This window comes from Hyperolius riggenbachi, chromosome 8, assembly GCF_040937935.1.
Source record: "Hyperolius riggenbachi isolate aHypRig1 chromosome 8, aHypRig1.pri, whole genome shotgun sequence".
In the NCBI taxonomy this organism is placed as follows: Eukaryota; Metazoa; Chordata; class Amphibia; order Anura; family Hyperoliidae; genus Hyperolius; species Hyperolius riggenbachi.
Window position 1 is genome coordinate 260672176 of NC_090653.1, and position 27036 is coordinate 260699211.

The window sequence follows — 27036 nt, forward strand, 5'->3', positions numbered from 1 at the left end:
GTGATGCAAGTACTGTGCTGTGCATGGCTATAGGGATTCAGGTGCGTGCTGCAGGAAAATGCCGCCCAGAATCACAACAACATGCGGCCTAAACGGCAAGGCATTCTCAAAATGGGAAGTGTTTCCCCATGTGACTTACCTGTGGGGAAACGCTACGTTTTGGCCCTAGTGGAAATGGGCCCTCAAGTAAACCTGTAACTTAAAAAAAAAAAAATTCATACTTGGATTGGTGGTGCTCTAGAGGCTCCCCTGATCCTCTGCAACCTCTTTGCTGCTGCCCGGGACCTTCTTCATCTTCGCAGCCATGTTCCCCTCCATGTGTGAGCTGGCAACACTGCGCAGGTGCGATTGGGTTTGCGCCTGCACAGAGAAGAGAGCTGTGCACAAGCAGCCCTGTGCTACTGCACAGACGTGGGTCGTACTGTGCGGCTGGACTCGTACGTGGGAGGGGCGTGTGGCCGTGAGCTATCCTCTTCTTCAATGTCAGACTGTTCAGAGGGTCCCAGCCCAGCACAGGAGGAACGTGTAGAGACTGGGAAGCCTCTGGGCATCCTCTGAGGTAAGTCATTTTTTTTTTTTTAAGTTACAGGTACCCTTTAAACCTAAAGTTTGTTTGCTTGTTTTTTTCTTGCCAACTTTCAAGTTCAGATCACTGGTTAAGGTTTCAGACCTAACACAGTCATGTTGTTAAGATTAAACCAGGGTGAGAAAACGGGCAAACACTGAGTAAATAATTTATAAGGTAATAATGTAAAAATAAGCAATCTTATGTATTACATTATTTTAATTACAGATCCGCTTAAAATTTAGTTGGCTAGTAAACTTCACCCTTCCAGAGGAGTTGGTGGTGGAACATTTAGGGCTCATTCACACTACAGAACACATACATGAACGCCATGCCATCGCACGGCCACCGCACAGAATACCACATTGTGGTGCGCCAGAGCGCAGATGTCGGCAGCCGTACCCATCAGGAAACGTGTGCGTCGTGCGATAAAATATCCCTATGCGCGTTACATCATAACGCATGGGAACGCACAGCTGTAATGTGAATGGTAACATGAAAGTCTATGGACAGCACGTAGTGTGAATGAGCCCTTAAAGGATATCCAGGCTGATAAAAAAAAAAACTAGTTTACTTACCTGGGGCTTCTTCTATCCCCTAGAGGTCACATCTGTCCCTCGTCTCAGCTCTGGTCTCGCTGGCAGCCGCTGAAGTATTGCCAAGCCTAGCGGGTCAGCATCTTCTGCACGTGCGCAGTACACTCCCGATCACATGGGCGGGAGCATGGGCAGTAGACGCTGACCCGCTATGGTTGGCAATACTTCAGAGGCTTGAAAATTGCGCAAAAGGTGGATCAGCGCAACACCAGGCCGCCTCCGAATGGCCTCCAATACTTCAGAGGCTGCCAGCGGGACCAGAGAGAAAACCAGAGCTGCGGCGAGGGACAGACGTGAGCTCTAGGGGCTGGGAGAAGCCCCATGTAAGTAAAGCTAGTTTTTTTGGGGGGTCGTTGCCTTGGACATCCTTTAAATGGACCACCTATAGACTGTAAATTAGAAGTGCATCCGGTGCGCACAAAATGTATGGGACACAGTCCTTTCAAACAAGTACATCCAGCGATAGCCATGTGTCAGGTGCATTGCATACATTTCTGAGCTGAATTGATGTGGGTGGAGCTCTTCTTTAGCAACTGCCGACCGCCCACCCCAATCCCAATACTTTATTTTGTTTGTCATAGAAATGGAAGAAAACAAATGAACAAGATGGGAGCACTCTTCCTGCTAAGAAGGTCAGTGAGATTGCTGAGTACTGCAGGGTGCATGATGATCATTGGTTTCCCTATTTGGGAGGGTCATGTGACTTGCTTGACGATCAGTGCAATCCCACCAACAGATATGCTCCCTCCCACATTTCCTGGTTACCAGGTTGTCGGGCAACCATTCCTCCGCTCACACCAGTCGCTGCTTTTCCTCACCCCTGTGTATTTCACCGGAGGAGATGAGTCGTTTCAGTTTAACCACACCCCTTCACAGACCACAATGGTAAGCAGGGGGGTGTCAGCCACACCCATTCCAAAAGGCAACAGGACCAGCTCAGGTTAAGAGGGGAGACGAGCCTTCATTGTTGCTCAAGTGATGTAACTTTGACAATAAAAGGCTGAATTAACATGCTTGGCAACCCTTTCCATGCATCACTGTGTCGAAGGGAGAATGGCAGCATGGACTAGATTCCCTTCAGAAGGTAACATAGCAGGGAAAGATGCTGCCTGTGCCGACCTAACTTTATACTATGTTTTATTTGTCTTAGAAATGGAAGCAAACATATGAACAACATGGAAGCTCACTTCCTGCCAAGAAGGTCAGTGAGATTTCTTTGTGTGTTTATTTACAACTGTTGGCTTTCTTAACCACTTAACCTCCAAGGGTTTTTCCTCCTTAACCAAAGCAATAGCGCTCCTTCCATTCATTTGCCTATAACTTTACTACTTATCACGACGAAACAATCTAGATCTTGTTTTATTTTCACCAATTAGGCTTTCTTTGGGTAGTACTTTTTGCTAAGACTTATTTTATTCTAACTGCATTTTAATGGGAATAATAAGAAAAAAAACTGGGAAAAATCATTATTTCTCAGTTTTCAGCCATTGTAGTTTTAAAATAAAACGTTCTACTGTCCCGGTTATTGCAACGTTTAAAATATTTCCCTAGTACAATGTATGGCACCAATAGTTTATTTGGAAATACCGTATATACTCGCATACAAGCCGAATTTTTGACCCCCAAAATGGGGGTCAAAAGTTGGGGGGTCGGCTTGTATGCGAGTCTTCCCTGGTGGTCTAGTGGTGGGTGGGTGGGTGGTCCGCGCCCCGCTCCCCCCCCGGCCGCCGCTGCTAATACCTGTTTAGGCAGCGGCCGCTTCCTAATCCGCGTTCCTCTTCTTAAGTGTCTTCTCAGAGTATCACAGCAGCGCGCCCGGCGCTGCTGCTGTGACGATGCAGGGGGCAGGAAAGAGCGGTTCCCTTGGCAACGGCGATACAGATCGCCGCTATAGGGAGCCGCGCTCTTTCCTGCACTCTACATCGTCACAGCAGCAGCGCCGGGCGCGCTGCTGTGATACTCTGAGAAGAAACTTAAGAAGAGGAACGCGGATTAGGAAGCGGCCGCTTCCTAAACAGGTAATAGCAGCAGCGGGGGGCGGAGGGGCGGAGCACTACCTACCTATGCTGGGCACTAAACTGGGCACTATACTGGCTAAACTGGGCACTATACTGGCTAAACTGGGCACTATACTGGCTAAACTGGGCACTATACTAGCTAAACTGGGCACTATACTGGCTAAACTGGGCACTATACTGGCTAAACTGGGCACTATACTGGCTAAACTGGGCACTATACTAGCTAAACTGGGCACTATACTGGCTAAACTGGGCACTATACTGGCTAAACTGGGCACTATACTAGCTAAACTGGGCACTATACTGGCTAAACTGGGCACTTTACTAGCTAAACTGGGCACTTTACTAGCTAAACTGGGCACTATACTGGCTAAACTGGGCACTTTACTAGCTAAACTGGGCACTATACTAGCTAAACTGGGCACTATACTAGCTAAACTGGGCACTATACTGGCTAAACTGGGCACTATACTGGCTAAACTGGGCACTATACTGGCTAAACTGGGCACTATACTGGCTAAACTGGGCACTATACTGGCTAAACTGGGCACTATACTAGCTAAACTGGGCACTATACTGGCTAAACTTGGGACTATACTAACTAAACTGGGCACTTTACTAGCCATACTGGGGCACTATACTAGCTAAACTGGGCACTATACTAGCTAAACTGAGGCACTACCTACCCATACTGGGCGCTATACTGGCTATACTGGGCACTATACTGGCAATACTGGGCACTTTACTAGCTATACTGGACACTACCTACCTATACTGGGCACTATACTAGCTATACTGGGACACACTGGGGGGCTGCACCAATCCAGCATTTCCTACCCCCGGCTTATATGGGGGTCAATCATTTTTCCCTGTTTTTTCAGGGAAAAGTTGGGGGGTCGGCTTATATGCGGGTCGGCTTATATGCGAGTATATACGGTAAGTGCATTTTTTTTTTAATTTTGCATCCATCACTATTTACAAGCCCATGATTTTAAAAACAGTAATATACCCTCTTGACATACATCTTTAAAAAAAAGTTCACTCCCTAAGGTAACTTTTTTTTTATGTTAGTTTTCTTTTTTTTAGAAAAAAAAAAACACCAAACTGGATACTATGGGAGAGTGTGGGAGGGAAACATTTAACTCCAAATGTAAATGTGGGACTTTTTATTAAAAAAATAAATGTACGTAGGTGTAATTTTACTATTTAGCCACAAGATGTCCTCATGCATTCCTTTCTGTTGCGTACTATTAGTACGCTGAACAGGAAGCAATACGTCGCCACATTGCTTTCTGTCAATGATGTGGCATCTCATTGATCGCCGGGGATCATTCACATGGGACTTTGATGAATGAATGGGAACTTGTCCCTATGTAGTGTAGTGCTTGATCAATTTCACTCCTGTCTTATTTCTGTTTCAGAAATGGAAACAAAAAGCAGAGCAGGATGGCAGCTTGGTTCCTGTGAAGAAGAAGGTTAGTAAGATCAATCTGTCCCTGCCCCCTGTAGCTCCCAGTAGGTGTTTTCCTTCCTTGTTCAATCCTATAGAAGTCTGAGTGTGTGTGTGTGTGTGTCTCTTCCAGTTTCTGGGGTCAGTGCCTGTTTATCCAGATTACAGCTTTCCAACCTTGATCTTGAGGGCCATGGGTCGAGGTACTTGAGCTCTGCAAAAAATTGACATTTAGCCCATTAGCAGCTTCAATACAGTTATCTCGTGTGAGATAAGTGCACTGCTTTTGACCTAAGTCAGCAGAATTCGTGCTGTAAATTCTTGGAATGCTTTGATCTCTCTCTACTAGCAGAAAACATAGAAACTGAAAGCAGAAGTCGTCCTCTGTTATTGTCTCACACTGCCCCCTAGTGGCAAGTGGCCATACATACGCACTACAGCAGTACTAATTAGAAGCAGGGAAATGTAACAAGTAAAAATAAACAAATGGGCTAAAATAAATTGGCCTCGAGCACTTGCAAGCCTCTAAATAAATTGGCCGCTAAAGGGTTAAATTGCTGCCCCCTTGCCTCCGGAGGAGGTGCATATAGTGACGCTGTAATGTGTTAACTAAGGAAGGGGGCTGTCTGTAGCGAAGCCACTGCAAAGCAATGGTTAAAGGACATCAGTCAACAAATAAACATTTAAACTTTAAGTCATTTTTACATCTGATAAGTGGTGGCCACACTTGTCTGCAGAAAATGCCCGCGGTTTCCGTGGACAAGTCTTCCCATTTAGTGCTCGTCACCCACCATAGTCTGCCAGCACCTGCTAGAAGTCTATGGGATTCACAGGCGCATTGCGTTTCTGTACGACGAGGAACCAGCTTTTTAAAGGCACCAGAATCAGTTAAAAAAACGCCAAACCAATGTGTCCATTAAAAAGCATTATGCGCAATTTCGAATTGGTCCAAATCCCACATACTTTGTCACCCACTGACGGATGACTGATTTTGGATTGGTTCAAATGAAAATAGAAAAATAAAGAGTCAATTGTTGTTAAAAAAAAAAAAAAAAGATATACCAGTTTATTTGGTATGTTCCAATCTGCCCAGCCGAGTTCCTAAGTTCTTGTCCGCCGCATTCCCCTGCTGCTAAAGAGGACCTTTACCAATAGATAGTATGGTGGGGGGTTTTAAACAAGATATTGCAACGAAGAGAAGAAGTTAAAAAAGTGAAGATAGATCAAGAAATAATTGATATTCGCTGTGTAATTGGTTCATGTTTTTTGATACACCGTGAGTCTGCAGGTCATCAGCTTAACTGCTGGTAGGCATGAGGGAAAAAAAAAACACAGACAGCACTAAATGCCCAAATAAGGTTGTGAGATAATTTGTGTGTGTGTGTTAGAGGGAGATACTGCTTGCTTGGCAGCTGGCAACAGCCATCTCCTACAGTACGACACAGGAAACAGTGAGGTCCATGGCCATGACATCACACTGTGGGAGGGGTTTCACTACAATATCAATATCAGCCACACAGATTCTCTCCCGCCGCCCCCTCCCCCCCCCCACCCCCATAATTTATTTGAGAAAATGTAAAGATTTCTCGTGGGAAAAGGGGGTACACGCTACTAATTGGGATGAAGTTCAGTCCTGGGTTACAGTTCCTCTTTATTCCTCTCTCTCAGGGACCCCACCCCCCTGATTTCTAGCTGTGCGGGCCTAGTGGTGGGCATCTGCTCAGCCACACAGTTCAGATGGCCTGCTAATCGGGACATGCATTGCGGCAACATGCAAGCTGGTACAGACAGGCATGAGTTTACCAGCATGGCAAGGCAGATTGGAGTACACGTAGTCCCTGACTTAAAAACACCCGACTTAGAGTAGGACAGCGATGGCACGGGCTTACAGAGGTGAAACGTAAGGGGCATAGAGAAGGTACAGGGGACATATGTGATACAGTGGGGTGGGGGGGGGGCAGTGAAGGTATCGGCGGGCACAGAGGAGGTACAGGAGACAGAGGTGACACTGTGATGTGGCATAGAGGAGGACCGTGAAGGCAAGGGGGAACAGAGGTGACTCGTGGGGACACTGGAGGCTCAGGGGGGCATAGAGGTGTTGAAGTTGACAAAGAAGGCACAGAGTATTGATAGATTCAGGTTAAAAACCAACCAGGGCTGTGGCGTTGGAGCAGTTTTGGGTACCTGGAGTCTGAGTCAGTGGTTTCAGTAAACTAAGGAGTCTGAGTTGGATGATTTTTGAACCAAATCCATAGCCTATGTGAAAATTAGACTAAGGAGTCGGAGCAATTTTGGGTACCTGGAGGCCTCTTGCACACTACATGCCATTCCGATTTGCAGTTTTGACATGATTTTACATGCAATTCCAATTTGCGATTTTTATTTGGTACTGCATGCTGCGTTTTTCCTGCATTCAGTTTCTTGTTTTGATAGCATCCATGGAAAATTGGAATCGCAAATCGGATTTGCACTGTGCAGGGGGCGGAGTCAGCAGTTTCATAAACTGAGGAGTCGGAGTCAGATGATTCTTGTACCGACTCCACAGCCCTGGAACCAACAGTCCCTATCTCGTTCACTAACCGAGGACTACTTGTCTACCAAATAAATCAGTATGCCTTTTTTATTGCCAGTAGCTGGGGTTGTGGTGCCTTGCACAGGAAGCTGTGATATTCCTTGAGATCTATACAGCATATTCCTCCTCCTCCAAGCCGCCAGTGTCCCTCCAGGGCAGGATTGGAAAGCTGATCTCCAGCCTCTTCCCCTCTGCGATGCTTGCACAGCGGATCTGCCAGGTTACGTCCGCCTGCTTCTCTGCGGCTTGTGCAATCTCTGCTGTTTTTCTTTGTTTCCCTATCTCAGAAAAAGTCCTATTATCACAAGGTGAAGGGGAAGAGGGAGAAGAGGCGGCAGCAGGTCAGTGCCGATTGCTGGGGACGTCTCGCATGGGTCTTTATCTCTGCCTTGAACTGCCGCTGTTTTGAGGGTGTGATTGTTGCTGGCTGATTTGCTGCTTTTTGGGGTATTAGGCATCCTCTGGCCCCCGGCACCACCTCCTTACAAAGCCTTAACCGTTAACCACCCCCTTCTCTTCTGACATGCATTTTGTAGAGCTATGTGACTGATTTTATTTATTTTATTTCTTTTACTTGTGATGTTTTTGCTGTTATTACTTTAGCTTTGCATTTTTCCATTTGCTGAACCTCCTGCGCATTTGGCATGCAGTTCCTGCACATCTCTTCCTGCTGTATTTCCTGTTTGTAGAACTCTCAGCTTGCAAGACATTTTATTTTCACTTATTTCTTCTATTAAAGCCCCACTCCTGGCACGACGACACTCATAGTCTCGGGCAGTACTTATTTCAATTTGTGTCAGTCTCGTGATTAGCTGATGTCCGATACATTCCCGTAGATTGCTTTGAAATTTCCTAGTTAGGATCTCCTGCACCAGCCTCTCTGCCCTAAAAGATAAGGAACAGTATAATAAACTTTAAAGAAAAACATTAATTTTTTTTACAGCTGATATTAAATCTACAGTGTGCCTACTTCCTGCTTTTATGGAAGCAGACATAGGGTTAACATCCTGTGTTTACAAATGAGCTGTTCAGCTGTGGCAGGCAGCTAAAACAGCTGAAGAGATCAAATTAGTGTGTTTAAATACATACAGGGTGCAGTTATTTATATAGTGCCGATAGATTACGCAGCGATGTACTCAGAGGAGCTCACAGTCTAATCCCTACCATAGTCCTATATCTATGTATGTATCGAGTAGTGTATGTATCATAGTCTGGGGCCAATTTAGGGGGAAGCCAATTAACTTACAGTGGTGTGAAAAACTATTTGCCCCCTTCCTGATTTCTTATTCTTTTGCATGTTTGTCACACTTAAATGTTTCTGCTCATCAAAAACCGTTAACTATTAGTCACAGATAACCTAATTGCACACAAAATGCAGTTTTAAATGATGGTTTTTATTATTTAGGGAGAAAAAAAACTCAAAACATACATGGCCCTGTGTGAAAAAGTGATTGCCCCCTTGTTAAAAAATAACTTAACTGGTTTATCACACCTGAGTTCAATATCTGTAGTCACCCCCAGGCCTGATTACTGCCACACCTGTTTCAATCAAGAAATCACTTAAATAGGAGCTATCTGACACAGAGAAGTAGACCAAAAGCACCTCAAAAGCTAGACATCATGCCAAGATCCAAAGAAATTCAGGAACAAATGAGAACAAAAGTACTGTAATTGAGATCTATCAGTCTGGTAAAGGCTATAAAGCCATTTCTAAAGCTTTGGGACTCCAGCGAACCACAGTGAGAGCCATTATCCACAAATGGCAAAAACATGGAACAGTGATGAACCTTCCTAGGAGTGGCCGGCCGACCAAAATTATCCCAAGACCACAGAGAAAACTCATCCGAGAGGCCACAAAAGACCCCAGGACAACATCTAAAGAACTGCAGGCCTCACTTGCCTCAATTAAGGTCAGTGTTCAGGACTCAACCATAAGAAAGAGACTGGGCAAAAACGGCCTGCATGGCAGATATCCAAGGCGCAAACCACTTTTAAGCAAAAAGAACATTAAGGCTCGTCTCAATTTTGCTAAAAAAAATCTCAATGATTGCCAAGACTTTTGGGAAAATACCTTGTGGACCTACGAGACAAAAGTTGAACTTTTTGGAAGGTGCATGTCCCGTTACATCTGGCGTAGGGAAGTAACCCAGCATTTCAGCAAAAGAACATCATACCAACAGTAAAATATGGTGGCGGTAGTGTGATGGTCTGGGGTTGTTTTGCTGCTTCAGGACCTGGAAGGCTTGCTGTGATAAATGGAAGCATGAATTCTACTGTCTACCAAAAAATCCTGAAGGAGAATGTCCGGCCATCTGTTCGTCAACTCAAGCTAAAGCGATCTTAGGTGCTGCAGCAGCACAATGACCCAAAACACACCAGCAAATCCACCTCTGAATGGCTGAAGAAAAACAAAATGAATACTTTGGAGTGGCCTAGTCAAAGTCCTGACCTGAATCCTATTGAGATGTTGTGACATTACCTTAAAAAGGCGGTTCATGCCAGAAAACCCTCAAATAAAGCTGAATTACAACAATTCTGCAAAGATGAGTGTGCTAAAATTCCTCCAGAGTGCTGTAAAAGACTCGTTGCAAGTTATCGCAAACGCTTGGTTGCAGTTATTGCTGCTAAGGGTGGCCCAACCAGTTATTGGGTTCAGGCGGCAATTTCTTTTTCACACAGGGCCATGTAGGTTTTGAGGTTTTTTTTCTCACTAAATAATAAAAACCATCATTTAAAACTGCATTTTGTGTTTAATTATGTTATCTTTGACTAATAGTTAATGGTTTTTGATGAGTAGAAACATTTAAGTGTGACAAACATGCAAAAGTATAAGAAATCATGAAGGGGGCAAATAGTTTTTCACACCACTGTATATGTATGTTTTTGGGATGTGGGAGGAAACCGGATCGCCCGGAGGAAACCCACACAGGCACGGGGAGAACATACTAACTCCTTGCAGATAGTGCCCAGGCTGGGATTCGAACCAGGGACCCAGCGCTGCAAGGCGAGAGCGCTAACCACCAGTTTAAAAGGGGAGGTAGCAATGGCGTTGCCTCCGTAAGCAGACTCAAAATGGTCAGCTTTCAGTAGAGCAACTCTTTTGTACAGAACTACAAAATGCAACCTGTTTCGCGGGTCTAGTTCCACTTCATCAGGCTATGACAGGAGCAACTGTTGTGTGGGTCTGAGCCAGCAAAGCACCTCAGCCTGATGAAGCTAGGATAGACCCGCAAAACTCATTGCATTTTAGAGTTGTGAATAAAATGTTACTACTGAAAACTGACAATTTTGAGTCTGCTTTGGGGAGGCAAGTCCACCGCTACCTCCCTTTGTGAAGTGATCTTAGATATTTTATTCTATACTGAACAAATTAACCTAATTAGTTTACCTCCTGTTTACATACTCGCAGAGCTTGCTGCCCCACAATGACATTTTGTGTTATTTTTTTAAGCTGCAAAAGCCCTGCTTTACAGAGGAGGGTTATATCTGAGTAGTCAGAGTATTGAGCGGCTTGGTCTGGATTTGGGCTTTAAGTATGTTGGCTTGCCTGCTGACTTTCTGTCTTGCATGTCACCCTGTTCCACCTTTCTTTGACTTTCCTTTCTTGTAGAATTCTTCCATGCTTCTCTCACGCTTCCTGTATGTATATCAAAGCTTCATGTGAGCTGCCTATCGCTTGTAAAGATCCTCTGTGCATCTCACCTGAGAGCCATTACTGGCCACCTGTACTATAATCCAACAAAAAGGAAAACCAAAAGTAACCCTAATTACTTGGGCCTATACATTGTACTCATCCTCCAACGCTGATACAAACCGCCTCTGCAATAAGCTAGGGTGTGTACAGCAGCCCCTGACACCATCTTAAAGCAAACCTGAAGCGAAAATAAACGTATTTGATAATGAATTGTACATGTAGTAGAGCCAAGAAATAGAACATTAGCAGCAAAGAAAAGAGTATCCTAGGAAAAGTTAAAATAAAAGAAACTTCAGTTATCCGTGCAAAATGGCTTCTCTGAGCTCTTTTGACCCACTGGATGGTACACAGTCCTGTTTTCTGAAGCACTTAAACAGCCAAAAAACAGTGAGAGACATCTTCAAGTGAATCTCCGGACTAAAAATCTACTCAGCAGCACTGAAAAGGCTCGGTGTTTCTCTAACAGTTTCACAGCATCAGAACTTCTCATTTTTAGCTGCATTTTTATCTAAGCTCCGCCCCATCAAAGAAAACTGCCCGGGCTTTTTTTTCCCTGATGCTGTGCAGAGCATGATGGGATTTCCTATGTTATTCACGTTGCCTAGCAACTGGGAGAGGTGATCAGGACACAGGACAGGTACTGTCTCATGCGCCCTGTCACCTCCTTTCAACCAAAAAGATGACTGCCCTCCTGAAAACAAACCTTTGTCTGTTCTTTTAAAACAGGGTGGGTAAGAGAATATGTTATATATCTATTTTAACTAACATAACTAATGTAACTTAATGACAGTATGTTTGTTTAGGCTGGAGTTCCTCTTTAGATAAGGTTTTTCTGCCGGAAAGTTCAAAGGGTCATTATTTCTGTTTTGTTTTATAACTTCAAAGACAGAGGGCCATATCCTATTGCTAAACTCACCAAGTTCTTAATTTGGGCGAGGGGAGCATCACTTTATCATATTTAACACCCCCTTCCCCGAGCAGAAAAGAACTCGCTTGGTCGATATAATTGCTGTTTCTCTGCAGAAATGAGCGTTGGCTTATACCTGCAAAGTGCAGGTCTAAACCAACCAATGCACATCGTCCCCGCTGCTGACGGTCTCCGTTAACTACCTAACGACCGCGTCACGCCAATGGGTGTGAACGCGGCAGCAGCCCCAGGACCGCCTAGCGCCGATTGGTGGCAAGTCCTGGAGCTGCAGTTTAGCAGGGATTGCGCACACACAATCGTTCCCTGCCGGTTCACGGAGCTCAGCTCCGAAATGAGCCTTCTAGCCACTTTCGTGGCTAGCAGACTGTTTTTATCTAAAAGGGGAATTAGGGCCCGTTTCCACTAGTGCCGCGCACGACTGGGAGATGCACGTCGGCACTTCCTCGTCTCCAGGAACGCTGACGAATCCCATAAGCCCTGCCATGCTCGGCTATGGGATTCGCAGCCTTTCGCACAGAAACTGATGGCAATGTCGGCCGAATCGCTGAGGCAAGCGATTCGTTTAGCAGCGCCATTGTTTCCTATGGCAGAGTTTCCCCGAGCAATTTTCCTGCTGGGAAACTCTGCGGATTCCACCCGGTTTCCGCGCTTGTGATAACGGGCCCTAAAAAACCCTTTGTTTGTACAGCGCTGAGATCTCTTGCAGTGCTGTACGGGGGACACTCGGCTGTCTCTCAGAGCGGCTGGGGAATGAAGCCCTCTCATAGGCTGATGCCTATGAGAGGCGGGGAAGAGGACGGATTGCCGTCCAGAGCCAGTTTAGGACGGGGGAGGGAGGGAAAAGCCTCTGTTTTTTTCAATAAAAAAAAATCGTAGCAGCAATCAGACCTCCTAAAGCGTGTCCTATTAAGGACAACAAAAGGAGGTCAGATTCAGTTGTGTGCGGAGTTGTAGAGCTGTGCAGCACGCTGACAAAGCTGCTCAGCCCTGTACTGTGAAAAATGGCCTGGTCACTGGGGGAATGGGGGGGGGGGGGGGGGGAGGGAGGGAGAGTGTAAGCCTGTGGTCCTGAAATGGTTAATAAGGAGACCCTCAGATCTCCCTGTCGGGCCATCGCACGTCTCTGAAGCCCCCCACGTAGCTACGCCGGGCACCCCAGAGAAAAGTACATACCGCCGCTAATCACCCGCCGCCTCTCGCTGTAAGTGCTGCTGAGTAATTACAGTGTATGTGACAAAGAAGAGTAAAGCGTTGGCACTGCAGTGAAAGAGGATTGGAGCATAAATGGTGTCCAGGATGGTGGGCCTTGCAATACCCAAGCGTGCTCAGGCCATATAAGTCTATTGTAGCAAACAAAGGGTAGAAGTGGAGGCCGGCATTGCTTCACTGGCAATTATTAAACAAACTCTTAACGTCATCATGGACATCAACTTCATAATGTATAAATATTGGGTCACACACCGCTCCTGCTGGGCAGACGTGGAGGTGGTGAGTGCAGGTAGCCTGACGGACGTTTCGCTCCACACAGCGCTTCTACAGAAGCTCTCACTGTAATTACTGTGTGTTGGAGCCGGGGCTCCCCATTGGTCCACTGTCTGAGCCAATGAAATGGTCCAGACAGTGGACCAATGGGGAGCCCCGGCGGCTTTGGCGATGTGCGGCAGCCAGACGGGGGGCTCTGGGGCTCTCCTCATTAAACCAGATGCAGTGGCGGAAGATGACGGTGGATGTTTGGCAGGTGTGCGCATGCGTGGACAGCACCACATGGTAAAGCCACGCTCCCCATCACCCGGCAAAAGAGAGCATCTCTCAGGCTTTCACCTGAGTAATGCTCCCTAACAATCAGCTATCGTGCGTAGGAAACCGGCAATAGGATTTGCCAGTAATCCTTGCGCAATGGCAAGGTGATAAGTAGCTCGCACCTGCAACCTACTTATCACCTCGAATAGGATATGGCCCAGAGTGTGGTTTTAAAACTGCAAATATGACAGACAGAATGATGCAGTGTTATATGTATAAAAAAAAAAAAAAAAAAAAAAGATGGAATTTAAAATGAACTTGAGTTTGCTACTAATGTTCTATTCATTATCCGTACTACACATACAATTCAAGTTTTTTGTTTTTTTTTCTCCAGCTTCAGGTTTTCTTTAATGGGGTTCTGTGGTTCTTTTTAAAAACAAAAACTGACACTTACCTGGGGCTTCTACCATCTCTTGCAGCTGTCTTGTCCCACCCCGTCCTCTGCGATTCTCCATTCCCCGCCGCCGGTCACGGTCCAATTATTCATCTAAATAGATGAATGCAACTGCGGGGCCGCGCATGTCCCAGCTCCAGCTCTCATCTTTGGGAGCCCCCCTGCACAGGCGCAGTACGTGAGAACTTCGTCCTGCACAGGAAGCTCGTGGAGACGGGAGCGAGGATGGCATGACCGCGTAGGCACAGTTGCATCTGCTAGTTAGACAAATAATCGGACTGTGACCGGCTGCAGGGAACAGAGGATCGTAGAGGAAGTAGCGGGACATGACAGCTGCAGGGCCCCGGAAGAAGCCCCAGGTGAGTGTCAGTTTTTGTTTTTTTTGGGGGGATTTTTTGTAAAAAAAAAAAAAACACAGAACCCCTTTAATGGAAACCTACAGTAAAGGAGAAAAAAAAAAGGTTACGCTTACGTGGGGCTTCTGCTAGCCCCCTACAGCCAACCTGTGTCAGTGTCATCCTAAAACAATCCTCCGGTCCCCCGTAGTGGCTTAGTTTTGATTTCGGGGGACTGAACCAGTCGCCAGCCACTATACACCAGCGTTTCTGGATGTAACTCTGGCTTCAGGAGCATAAAGAAATAATTTGCATATTCAGCAGTGGTGTATTGTGGATAACCACAGTTGCTCACTTAAAGCTGAATTATCGCAAATACTTTCTGTTTTAAGAAGGCAAATTACAGTATGAATGCTGGTTTTAAGAAGGAGGGCTTTTTGGTCTTTTTTGATCGCCTATACTTTTCTAGTGGTTTTGGGTCACCCCAAGCTATTTGGTTACTCTGTTGTACTGCTCCAAGTCCTATCCTGTAGTGGTATATCAATCCCTGCCATGCACTGAGGAGTACCAAAACTTTGAAACAGGCTGTCTACATGTGGGGTGATGTGGCTCGGGAGTCTGTTCTGTTTTCATTTATCCTCAAATACTTTTACCTGTAGACCCAGAACAAGCATGCAGCAGATCAGGTGTTTCTGACATTATTGTCAGATCGGACAAGATTAGCTTCATACTATTTTCTGGTGTTAATCGGACACTGCTGCGGCCAAAAAGACCAGCAGGGCTGCCGGGCAACTAGTATTGTTTTAAAGGAAATAAATATGGCAGCTTCCATATTCTTCTCACTTCAGTTGTCCTTTAACTCTTACAGTGAGATAAAAAGGAACACAGCCTAGTTTTGTGTAGAAATAGAACTGTATTTAGACATGTTTGTCATGTTTAATGTCACTTCAGATACCTTTTTAAATCCACAGTGAAAAGATCTTATAGGAGTGTCTAGCATGCCTCTCCTTTTTGGTTTCTGTTATTTGGTATAATTCCCTCCACCAGCTGCTATTAGGCCACACCCATGTGGACATTTGAGTGGATCAGGGGAGGGGATCCTGTAGGCAGATGTGCTCTATATGAATATCTCACAGGGAAAACTCTGGTCATTTGAAACTTCTCACATTTCACTGTAGGAAGGGCGGCAGCAGAGGGGTATAGAAGCAAGGGTTGTGGCATCACAGTTCTCATTGACTTATTCAACTGAGAAGGCTCCAGGGAAAGTGAAAGTAGAGATTTTTTTTAACCATTTCAAATACCTCTTGGAAGCGCATTTTGAATTGCATTTCACAGAATTGTAACTTTGAAAAGTTGTGCTTTTATAATTGTTCCAAAAATGTTTCCATGTTTACGATGTAAATGTCTGATATTTGAGCTGTGAGATGTCAGGGGTGGCTGGGTCTGCACCACCGGCATCTTTCTGCTCTTAAGACTGTTCTTGACAGTGCTGTAGAGGGCCAAAGGATAAGCTGGCAGTCACTATGGAGGCATGACCGTAGCAGGAATCACAGTGAGTCCTCATTTGACCCTGACATGGTATGGAAAAGAAAAAGAACACAAGAGTACCTATATTATAAATTTAATGTTTGCTTGAAACCTAATAAGTTGCCAAAATGTATTAAATCACACATAATGAAGTGTGATTTTCTCGCCCCCAGGGTCCATATCCCACATATGTTATTGAAATCCCTGCCATTTGTATGAAATTGGGCCCAGGCAATATTTCTTTCTTTCCTAAAGAGGGGTGCAAAGAATGCTGTGGCATTGGATTGATGTCATAACTCCACCCCCATATCCTGCCACCAGCCTACAACCACTGTGAAAAGAGATGTATTCTAGTAGTGGCAGATAGACAAGACATTTGAAATAAGAATTATAGCAGACATACATAAGACAGGCTGCAGCTGTTCTGCTGTGTCTCTTCTCTCCTACACACTGTGAAAAGAGATGCAATTTGATCCAGGCAGGCAGAGAGCAGGGGAGGGCACCAGGCTGGAGGGGAGGACACTATGATAACGCTGTACTTGCAAGGCTTCAGCATGATAAACAAGATGGAGGTGCTACTATAGATATAAATGTGAGTCTTTTCTGTCCACTACAATGTAAACTTTATATGTTCAGCTAACTGTACTCAGTGCATAGACTACATATATGTATTGCCATTCAAACTTTTTTCGGGGGCCGGAGGTAGTCTTTAAAGGGACACTTAAAGAGACTCTGTAACATTCAAAAGATCCCCTGGGGGGTACTCACCTCGGGTGGGGGAAGCCTCCGGATCCTAATGAGGCTTCCCACGCCGTCCTCTGTCCCACGGGGGTCTCTCCGCAGCCCTCCGAACAGCCGGCGACTGTGCCGACTGTCATTTCAATATTTACCTTTGCTGGCTCCAGCGGGGGCGCTGTGGCGGCTTTCCATTCCGAACTACACGGAAATACCCGATCTCATTCGGGTCCGCTCTACTGCGCAGGCGCAGGAAACTTGCGCCTGCGCAGTAGAGCGGACCCGACGGCGATCGGGTATTTCCGTGTAGTTCGGAGCCGACAGCCGTCAGAGCGCCTGCGCAGGAGCCAGGAAGGTAAATATTGACGTCACCGCTGCCCGGACTCCACGGAGGGCTGCAGCGAGACCCCTGACGGATGGAGGACGGCGTGGGAAGCCTCATTAGGATCCGGAGGCTTCCCCCACCCGAGGGGAGTACCCCCCAGGGGATCTTTTTATGTTACAGTTCCTCTTTAAGTCAGAAAAAAAAATGAGTTTTACTCACCTGGGGCTTCCAATAGCCCCCTGCAGCTGTCCGGTGCCTTCGCCGTCTCCCTCCGATCCTCCTGGCCCCGCCGGCAGCCACTTCCTGTTTCGGTGACAGGAGCTGACAGGCTGGGGATGCGAGTGATTCTTCGCGTTCCTGGCCACAAAAGCGCCATCTATGCTGCTATAGCATATATCATATACCATATAGCAGCATAGAGGGTGCTAATGTGTCTGGGAACGCAAAGAATCACTCGCGTCCCCAGCCTGTCAGCTCCTGTCACCGAAACAGGAAGTGGCTGCTGGCGGGGCCAGGAGGATCGGAGGGAGACGACGAGGGCACCGGACAGCTGCAGGGGGCTATTGGAAGCCCTAGGTGAGTAAAACTCATTTTTTTGTTTGACTTAAGTGTCCCTTTAAGCAGCGGTGCCCACATGGCAGAGTCATGCTGGGGGCCCGCCAAGATCACTGTACTCCCCTGCCAGTAGCCCCATATAATGTAGCAACTAGATGAACTGAAGAGGATATATAAATAGGTTACTCTCAAACCTGTGTTGCAGACATCGCTACCATGAGTGCTTGTAAAAACCTGTCTTTGCTGAGGTGGGGATTTGTCTGATCGCACTGCACAGGAAAAAGGCTTGGATATTAAGGCAGTTGCCAATCTCAAACGACAACCCCCAAAGGGTTGACTATAAAGGGAGAGATGGTGCGCCTCCAAAAAATGTTATAAATGCAGTTTAAAAACAATTAGAAAAGAGCTTGATTCGATGCACTGAAAAAACTATTGTTTCATGCATAGATACATGAACATATTTTGCGGGATATAACCACTTCTTCGGGTAAGTACATCAATAAGGTGAGCTATTACAGCTTAGAATGCATGTCTAGTGTTAACAGCTAAACTTATTGATACAGTATTGATGTGAGGAAGTGGGTGTGGCCCACTAAATGCGTCATCTTGGCGCATCTGTCGATCAATAATTTAGTGCATCATTGAGGTAAGCTCTTTTCTTACTATTTTCAAACTGATTTTAGTTTTTATTTTATGGGGGGGCGCCTCATCTCTCATCTTAGATCCAAAGGGAGTAATCTTCCTTGATTCACCAAGAACAACTTTGCAACCTGTGCCATTGCTGCAGCTTGCTTTAGTTTGAGGACAATGGAATAAAGTTTGGACTTTGGAATATGATTTGCTGCAGTCTGTGGGCACTGAACTGAACAGGACTATTTTTCCATAACTGGAATCTCATACACCATAATGCTCTCTAGACTTTACTCAGAATGTTGGAGGATAGAAAAGCATCCAGGGAGAGGTAGCTGCGCAGACTGAAACACCTTGTTGATGAGACGTCAGAGTGCAATGGCCACACTATGCTTAAAAACACAAAAGGGCACATGTCGCACCATAATCGGGGTTCACTTCTGTCAGACAAGGGCAAAGACTGCAGTGGGCACAAGATCACCAAAAGTCAACAGTAGAAGATTGGAGAAATGGTGAGGTCAGAATTTGCTGACGACAGAATAAACCCAAGGAGCAAACCTGCCTTGTTTCAGAAGTCCAGGGTAGGGGTGGTTTGGGAAGTAATAGAATGGAACATCTGTAATACGCCTGCACCTGATAGAACTGCATGTAGTGGTGGTTTGCAAAAATATTCGGCCCCCTTGAAGTTTTCCACATTTTGTCACATTACTGCCACAAACCTGAATCAATTTTATTAGAATGCCACGTGATAGACCAATACAAAGTGGTTTACACGTGAGAAGTGGATCAAAAATCATACATGATTCCAAACATTTTTTACAAATAACTGCAAAGTGGGGTGCGTAATTATTTAGCCCCCTGAGTCAATACTTTGTAGAACCACCTTTTGCTGCAATTACAGCTGCCAGTCTTTTATGGTATGTCTCTACCAGCGTTGCACATCTAGAGACTGAAGTCCTTGCCTATTCTTCTTTGCAAAACAGCTCCAGCTCAGTCAGATTAGATGGACAGTGACAAGACTATGTACTCTGTAATGTGCTTCATAAGACGTTAGTGCTATATAAACACATAATAATATGGTAGGACATTAGACTATGACTATGATAGGATTAGCTTGTGAGCTCCTCTGAGGACAGTCAGTTGCATGACTATGTGCTCTGTAAAGTGCTGCAGAAGAAGTCAGTGCTATACAATATAAATACATAATAATAAGGTAGGACATTAGGCTATCACTGTTATGTTATATGTTATATTATTAGATTGTGAGCTCCTCTGAAGACAGTCAGTGAAATGACTGTGTTCTCTGCAAAGTGCTGCAGAAAATACAAGTGGTATATAAATGCATAATAATATAACAGGGTCAGCGCTGCGTAATATGTTGGCGCTTTATAAATACTATAAATAAATAAACAGGGCACTATAATTGCTTTGTTGCTGAAGGGACAATTTTGGATGGATTTAAAGCATACACGAAGTGAAGTGTTGTTGGGGGGGTTTCAATACTCCAGTAGATTGAAGTCTGTAGATAGTCCAGAAGCTTCCGAGATCTGTGTAGGACACTCTTCATCTAGCTGCGCCCCATGCTGGACTGGGTAGGTCTGCACATGTCCAGTAGAATAAAGCTTCTCGTGCCCAGCTTTTCTTCGTCTGTACACGGCTGCTTCGTCCTGGGCATACACGGACCTTACTTGCACATGCCCGGTTGGGATGCAACTCGCTGCATTGAAGTACTATAGAGGGGCCCTGTGTTGGAATGTTGGGCTGTAATAAGATCTTAGAAGCCCTTGGACCATCTAGAGGCTTCCCACCACCATTGTGCGCATGCTTCAACTCTCCAGCAACTAAAATAAGCTGCAATATACAGTATGGGTTAAGTAACCCTTTATCGTTATTCCTTTTTATGCTCCATTTGTGCTTTTTGCATGTTTGTTGAATTGTTCTGTATATATCATTTTCTCCATCTTCCAATCACTAAGCCTCCCTTTGAGATCTCCTGTGCTTGCAGCTTCCCTTCCTGTGCACGCATTCCCTCAACTGCTCCTTTGTCTTTTCCTTTTGCATCATTTTGGGCATCCTCACGCATGCTTTTCCCGCTTGCAGGCCCTCCGCCCTTCCTCTTGCACATCTCCCATCATGCACTTAGAACCATGTTACCTGCCTTTCAGCCATGTAGAGCACTTTTATCTATGTTGTCCCTCCTGCTGTGTTCCACAGAGGAAGGTAGGTCACCGCAGGAACCGGAAATGTGGCGAGTGCGAGGCCTGCCAAAGGAAAGTGGACTGTGGCGATTGCGACTACTGCCAGGACAAGCCGAAATTTGGTGGCCGCAACCTAAAGCGGCAGAAGTGTCGCTGGCGCCAGTGTCTGCGGTTTGCCGCGGTGGGTTTTGTGGCTTACCTAATAGTCTAAGCTGATAGAGTATACTAACACCGGGGCTCCTCCTCCTGATGTTTGTCCACGGGCTCCGGTCATATTTTTTTAAATTAAGGCAGAAGCAAGGGGTAGTCCGAAAGCAAGTTTGAAAATAGACCAGAAGTGAAATGTAGCGTGATGAGATACACATTTATCCATAGTACTAATCCTTACTAGGATTTTTCTAGAATCTCTGTGAGGGTGGGGGGGTGGTTTCCTTAAAGGACAACTGAAGTGAGGAATCTGGAGGCTGCCATACCTATTTCCTGATCATTGCCTGTTGCCTGGCTGCCTTGCTTATCTCTTTGACTACTGTGGTGTCTGAATCGCACACCTGAAACAAGCATGCAGTTAGTCTTGTCAGTTTTTTGTCAGAAACATCAAATCTGCATGCTTGTTCAGGGCCTGTGGCTAAGGGCCCATTCACACTTTTAAACGCAAAATTTTGCACGGGTGATTTTACCACGATTAGTGCGGTAAAATCACTGTACACACTCGCGATTCCCAAGCGATCGTGATCAGCCCTTTTTAAGCGAGGTATATTGATCAATCCAGAATCGCGGTAAAATGCTACATGCACTGTGATCGGCGGCAATTGCAACAGTGAGATCGCTGGCATATAGTTAATGTTGCCCTAGTGCTTTAAAAAGCGCTAGTGGTTTGGTGATTAGTGGTAAATGGCCAGTGAGAACGGGCCCTTAAAGTGTTAGAGACAGATGATCAGCAGGGCTGCCGGGTAGCTGGTATTGCTTTAAGGGAAATTAATATGGCAGCCTCCACAGGGCCATGGAGTCGGAGTCGAGGAGTCAGAGCAATTTTGGGTACCTGGAGTCGGTGGTTTCAGTAAACTGAGGAATCAGAGTCGGATGATTTTTGAACCAAATCCATAGCCTTTGTAAAAAATTAGAGTAAGGAGTCTGAGTCGCTCCGACTCCTTCCTCTAATTTTTACAAAGGCTATGAATTTGGTTCAAAAATCATCCGACTCTGATTTGCTCCAATTTTGAGTACCTGGAGTCGAAGTCGGTAGTTTCATATACTGAGGAGTGGGAGTCGGATGATTTTTGTACCGACTCCACAGCCCTGAGCCTCCATATCCCTCTCGATTCAGTTGTCTTTTAAGCTAGGCATACATGTATTTTATTTATTTATTTATTTTTTTGGCCAAGTTGGTCACTCATCAAATCTTCTGGATATCTGTTGCCTTCTCCATATGTGATGGTCATGTTTTTAGTTGATTTTGGGAAGTTTATTGAAAGCGTGTTGGGATATGTTGGAACTTTTCTGGGAGAGAGAAGATCGATGGGCAAATAGCATTGCACTATGTTAAGCGGTACAGTGCTTGCAGGTCAACTCACGCTCTGTAGATCTCTGCTGAAGTCTATCGAGGTTGAGCATGCAGTGTAGCCTAGGAACCAATCACTGCTGGATCGAGTTTTCTGATGCAAGAGGGGTTGGCTTGGCATACCTCGCCATAGTCTACCCATGTATACCTATACTGTACCTAAGGGTGCCTACACACATCCAGTTTTGGTTGGGCAACTTTATCACTTCCATATGGTATGAGGTCCAAAAGAGTTTGAATAATTTGAACAGATAGTGTAGGTAAGCTCGCCTACTACTTGGAGGTGGTAAAATTGGCTAATTAAAATTGGATATGTGTACGCACCCTTAGGGCTGGAAACCACTAGAGCGATTTTCTGAGCGTTTAGGGTGCGATTCAAACCGCTAGCGATTTTCCTAAACGCTCAGCTAATGTTAATGGGTGGGCCAAATTCCACTGGAGCGATTGTAATTACTAAATCGCAAAACTCAGGACATGCAGCATTTTTGCAGCGTTTCTACAATGTAAAGTATATAAGCGCTGGCATAATCGCTTATCAAAACCTACACAGAGCGATTTTGTTAGCGTTTTTACATTACCGCACACTGTAACAAGATGAAAATTATTTTAAAGGACCAATCAGAATTAAAAACGCTAATTGCTACACAACCGCTGGCAAATTAATTACACTTTTTAAAATCGCTCCCGAACACGCTCATGCAATCGCTTACAAACAACTCATACAAAACGCTAGCGATTGCAATTAGCGATAGTTTTGTAGTGGGTTCCAGACCTAAGAATGTATTTGAATGTCCCTTCATACTCGTAAAGCTGGCCACTAACTATACAATCTTTTTCATCCAACCTTACCATTTCTATGTAATATAAGGTAACTGCCTAAATGATGCATTCAATACATTCACTCAGTTTACCCTTCTACTACATAGATTTGGTAAAATTGGATGAAAAAGATTGTATCATTAGTGGCTACCTTAAGGCTGAGCAGGTGAGCCAGAAATGCAGTTTTGCCTGAGGTGTAACTGAATCTGACTGCCGGTGCACTCTGTGAATAAGGAAGTCTTGGGAGGGTGGAAGGCCACGGAGCACAGCGACGTAGGCGAGTTAACACATTAGCAGCTTCAACAGAGTTATCTCATTTGAGATAAGCGCGTTGCTTTTGACCTCATTCGGCAGAACTCGTCGTGCTGTAAATTCTTGGAATGCTTTGATCTCTCTCTACTAGCAGAAAATATAGAAACTGAAAGAAGTCCTCTGTTGTCTCACACTGCCCTCTAGTGACAAATGGCCATAAATACACAATGCAGTAGTACTAATTAGAAGCAGGGAAATGTAATAAGAAATAATTAAAAAAAATGTACTAAATAAATTGGCCTGGAGCACTTGCAAGCCTCTAAATTAATTGGCTGTTAAAGGGTTAACCCCCTCTTGCCGCGGTTGCACCAACAGTCAGGTTCAGTTGCACCTCAGTCAAAACTGCATTTTATGTTCGCCTGCTCATCCTTCCACAATCCTTCCCTACTGGATGGTGTGCCTCTCAGTCACATAGAATGAATAGACTGCAGTCTGTCTGGCTGGAGAGAGACTGGAGTTTATAGCATTCTTCTCACAGCCACAACAGGAAGAGGGGAAAGCAGGGAAGTTGTCATAAGGATTATTACTTATGCACCTTTATCTCCTCATGCTACATGTTGCTTTAGAGTCACATTAAAGCGGACCCGAGATGAAAAACTAACTATAACAAGTAACTTGTCTATATATCTTATCTAAAGTTTAGCTAGTTTACACAGCAAATCTACCATGTTCTGTTTGTCACAGGCTGAGGGCTGGAGATGGTATCAGCTTGCCTGTGTGTAAATTCACTCCCCTCTGCCTCTGAAATCAATGGCTAGTAACCTCCTCCTGCCCAGACTGAGCTCCCATAAGCCCTTGCTACAGTGCCAAGGCACAAGAGGAGCTGTGGGCGAGGCTTGTTTAGTTTATAGGGAATTACAGTATTAAAACAAAACAAAAAGTATTTGGCTTGAGGAATGCCCCATAATCTAAATGAAAGGAACACAATTATGCAATGAGTAAAAGTTTATCTCGGATCCACTTTAAGGTGTTAGCGCACTCACACTTACTCAGACTGGTCTCTGAATCCCATGAAGTAAAGCAAACCTTTGAAAACGTGTTGTCACCTTATGAACGCTCCATGCCTGACTGCAGTGTTATTCGGTATTGCCTATTTTATATGTGCATGGAGCAAGAGACTCATACCGGAGTCCTAAATTGGATCCTCTCCTTTCTTGCCTCGTTTATTTGCTCCCATTATCCAATTATAACCGGACAATGTCCCTGTTATCTGGGACTCAGGCAATCGGAAGTCTCAACTAACCGCCATGCCTTAGGGATAACGGGGACTTTGGTTTTGGTTTTTAGACTTTTAAAATACTTACCGAGCCTCCAGCGACGTCTAGCAGCCTTCCTGCAGCTCCTAGTGGCTTCTGTCGGTGTTTCACCTGACTCGACACATTTGCTTCCGTGCACAGAGAAAGCCGGAAGGCTGCTTGGAGCTTGCTAGATGCTGCAAGAAGGCTGCTAGACATTGGTTCAGTAGACTAGACTGCTAGACTGGAGGCTCGGTAAGTATATAGGGGGAGTTTGTGCTTTTTAGGCCGGTTGCTCAACCGGCTAGCACATGTATCCAGCATCAGGTGATCCCCGCTGATGTCGGATAACAGGGACTCTGCCGTATTTCGTTCTGTGGTATTAGTGGGCCGGCAATTGGCCTAGTGTCACTGTTCAAAGCAGCAAGCAGGGTCTCATCTGGGTTTTACATGTGCTTGTTGCCTATAGCGACTGGTCCTATTGCATGTTTAGTAAAATGACAGTTGGAGGCAGGAAATACTTTTTGAGTGGACTGGTAGACCTGTTCACTTAAACTGAGGAAGGCAGTGCCAGGGGGAGAAAACATTCAGGGTCATATGCAATTCACTATTTCACCCGAGTTATCTCCTAGGAGATCATTTTCATCTTCTCTTTAAACTTAATTTTCAGCTTTTCAAAATTGAATAACTACCCAAAAGTTGGTGAAAAAATACTATCAAATTTATTAAGTATTTTCTTGCTTGCTGGTGGTTTTAAAAGGCATTTTATGGCAAGTTGTGAAAATATCAACTTGAAGAAAACTAAGGCATAAAAGTGAATTGCATATGGGCCTCTGTGTCCATCAGAGATTTAAAGGGAACCCGAGGTGAGAGGTATATGGAGGCTGCCTGGCAGCCCTGCTGATGCTAATACTTTTAGCCATAGACCCTGAACAAGCATGCAGCAGATCAGGTATTCGGACTCAGATTTTACTGGATAAGCCATATGCTTGTTCCAGGGTTTTGATTCAGACACTTCTTATGCTAGAAAATCAGCAGGGCTGCTAGGCAACTGCCATTGTTTACAAGGAAATAAATATGGCAGCCTCCATATCCCTCTCACTTCGGGTTCCCTTTAAGAGTGGCCACAAAAATAAAAAAACAGACAGTGGGCAACTCCTAAGCATCTCTCATACACTATATTGCCAAAAGTACATACCTCCAAATCATTGAACTCTTCCAATCACTTCCATTGCCACAGGTGCATAGAATCAGGCACCTGGGCATGCAGACTTCTTCTACAAACATTTGTGAAAGAATCGTCGGCTCTCAGGAGTACAATAAGTCCATTTGTGAAATGTCCTTGCTACTAAATATTCCACTTTTCAACTGTGATGATATAATAAAGTGGAAGCAATGGAGGACATCAACTCAGCCATGAAGTGGTAGGCCACATAAAATCCTGATGAGGTGAGTGCATAGAGACCTTCATGGAATGGTGGAACAGCTGCAGCCAAGCCTTACATCATCAGTTGTAAGGCTGCGTTCCCATTACAAGAGCTTTTCTAAGCGCTTTGTGGTTTTAAAAGCTCTTGCTAGTGTTATCCTATGTGTGTGTGCGCACACTGGGGCGATGTTATTTTGTAAAAATCCTCCATAGGATTGCATTAGCAAGAGCTTTTAAAATCTCAAGCATTTAAAAAGCTCTTGTAGTGTGCACCAGCCCCTAAGGCTGTGTTCCCACTAGGAAATATCTGTTCCAAAGTGCTCTTGAAAGAAACTTGTTAGGTAAGAAAGTCAAAGTTTGACGCCAGTCTTGGATTTTTATGAGTTGAAAAAAGTAATAGTAGTTCTGACTATAGTCAAAAAAAGACATTTTTTTCCCCCCCTCAGTTTCTGAGTTTTTTTCTCATACATTAAATGGATCCTATTTTATAAACCGGATCCATTCACATTTGCAACGGATCCACTTCTGTGCTGTCCATGATTTTTCTGAAAGAGCGAATATATTTACCACATAGACTATGCTTGAAATGCATCTGCCTCGGGCTCCAGCTAAACCACAAAGGATCGCTACACTGTCCGCTCTCGCTGGCTATTCCTGGGATCCTAGCTTAAACCAAGTTGTCACTGGACTAGTAGAGATACCATATGTCCTCTGGAGTGACAAGTCACGTTCTCTTTGGTTCTCCGATGGGCGAGTATGGGCTTGGGCCATGCCAGGAGAACAGTTCATGGCCAAAGTGCATTGTGCGCAGTGTAAAGTCTGGAGGGGAGGGCACTTTGCTGCAGGGTTGTTTTTCAGGGTTTGGGTTGTGGCCTCTTCCAGCAAAAGGAACCAAATGCTTCACGATACCAGGACATTTTGGATTTTTTCACACTCCCAACTTTGTGGAAACTGTTTGTGGAGGGACCTTTCTGTTCCAACGTGACTGCGCACCAGTTCACAAAGCAAGGTCCAAAAAGCCATGGATGAATGAGTTTGCTGTGAAGGTCTTTGCCTGGCCTACCCAGAGCCCTGACCTTATTATTATTATTATTTATTGTATTTATAAAGCGCCAACATCTTACGCAGCGCTGCACAATAGATAAATGGGTTAACATACAGGTAGAACATACGGAAACTCACAACAAAACAAGATCATGCAAATGATTTGATAACAATACAGTATCATAGGTCAAAATAGAGACTGTTCGAGTCTACAAGAGGGGTGGTTGCGAGTAAGATTGCATAATCAAGCTGGATAAGTTAGGGAGGAGGGCCCTGCCGGAGGCTTACAATCTAAAGGGTGGGGTGGAGACAATAGGTGC

At 45.1% G+C, this 27036-nt stretch overlaps 1 protein-coding gene across 14 annotated transcripts in view; it reads left to right on the forward strand.

The window, feature by feature from the left end:
• The window catches only part of LOC137527809 (methyl-CpG-binding domain protein 1-like), a 117985-nt gene that overhangs the window by 73318 nt on the left and 17631 nt on the right, over positions 1 to 27036 (forward strand). For 6 of the 14 annotated variants that reach the window (XM_068248733.1, XM_068248726.1, XM_068248725.1 and 3 more), the window contains 5 exons: positions 1743 to 1793; positions 2312 to 2362; positions 4601 to 4654; positions 7489 to 7542; positions 20339 to 20503. In XM_068248733.1, the coding sequence (XP_068104834.1) occupies positions 1743 to 1793; positions 2312 to 2362; positions 4601 to 4654; positions 7489 to 7542; positions 20339 to 20503 (375 nt within the window). The remainder of the gene's footprint in view (positions 1 to 1742; positions 1794 to 2311; positions 2363 to 4600; positions 4655 to 7488; positions 7543 to 20338; positions 20504 to 27036) is intronic. The other 8 variants (XM_068248730.1, XM_068248734.1, XM_068248731.1 and 5 more) reach the window with 7 other exon arrangements.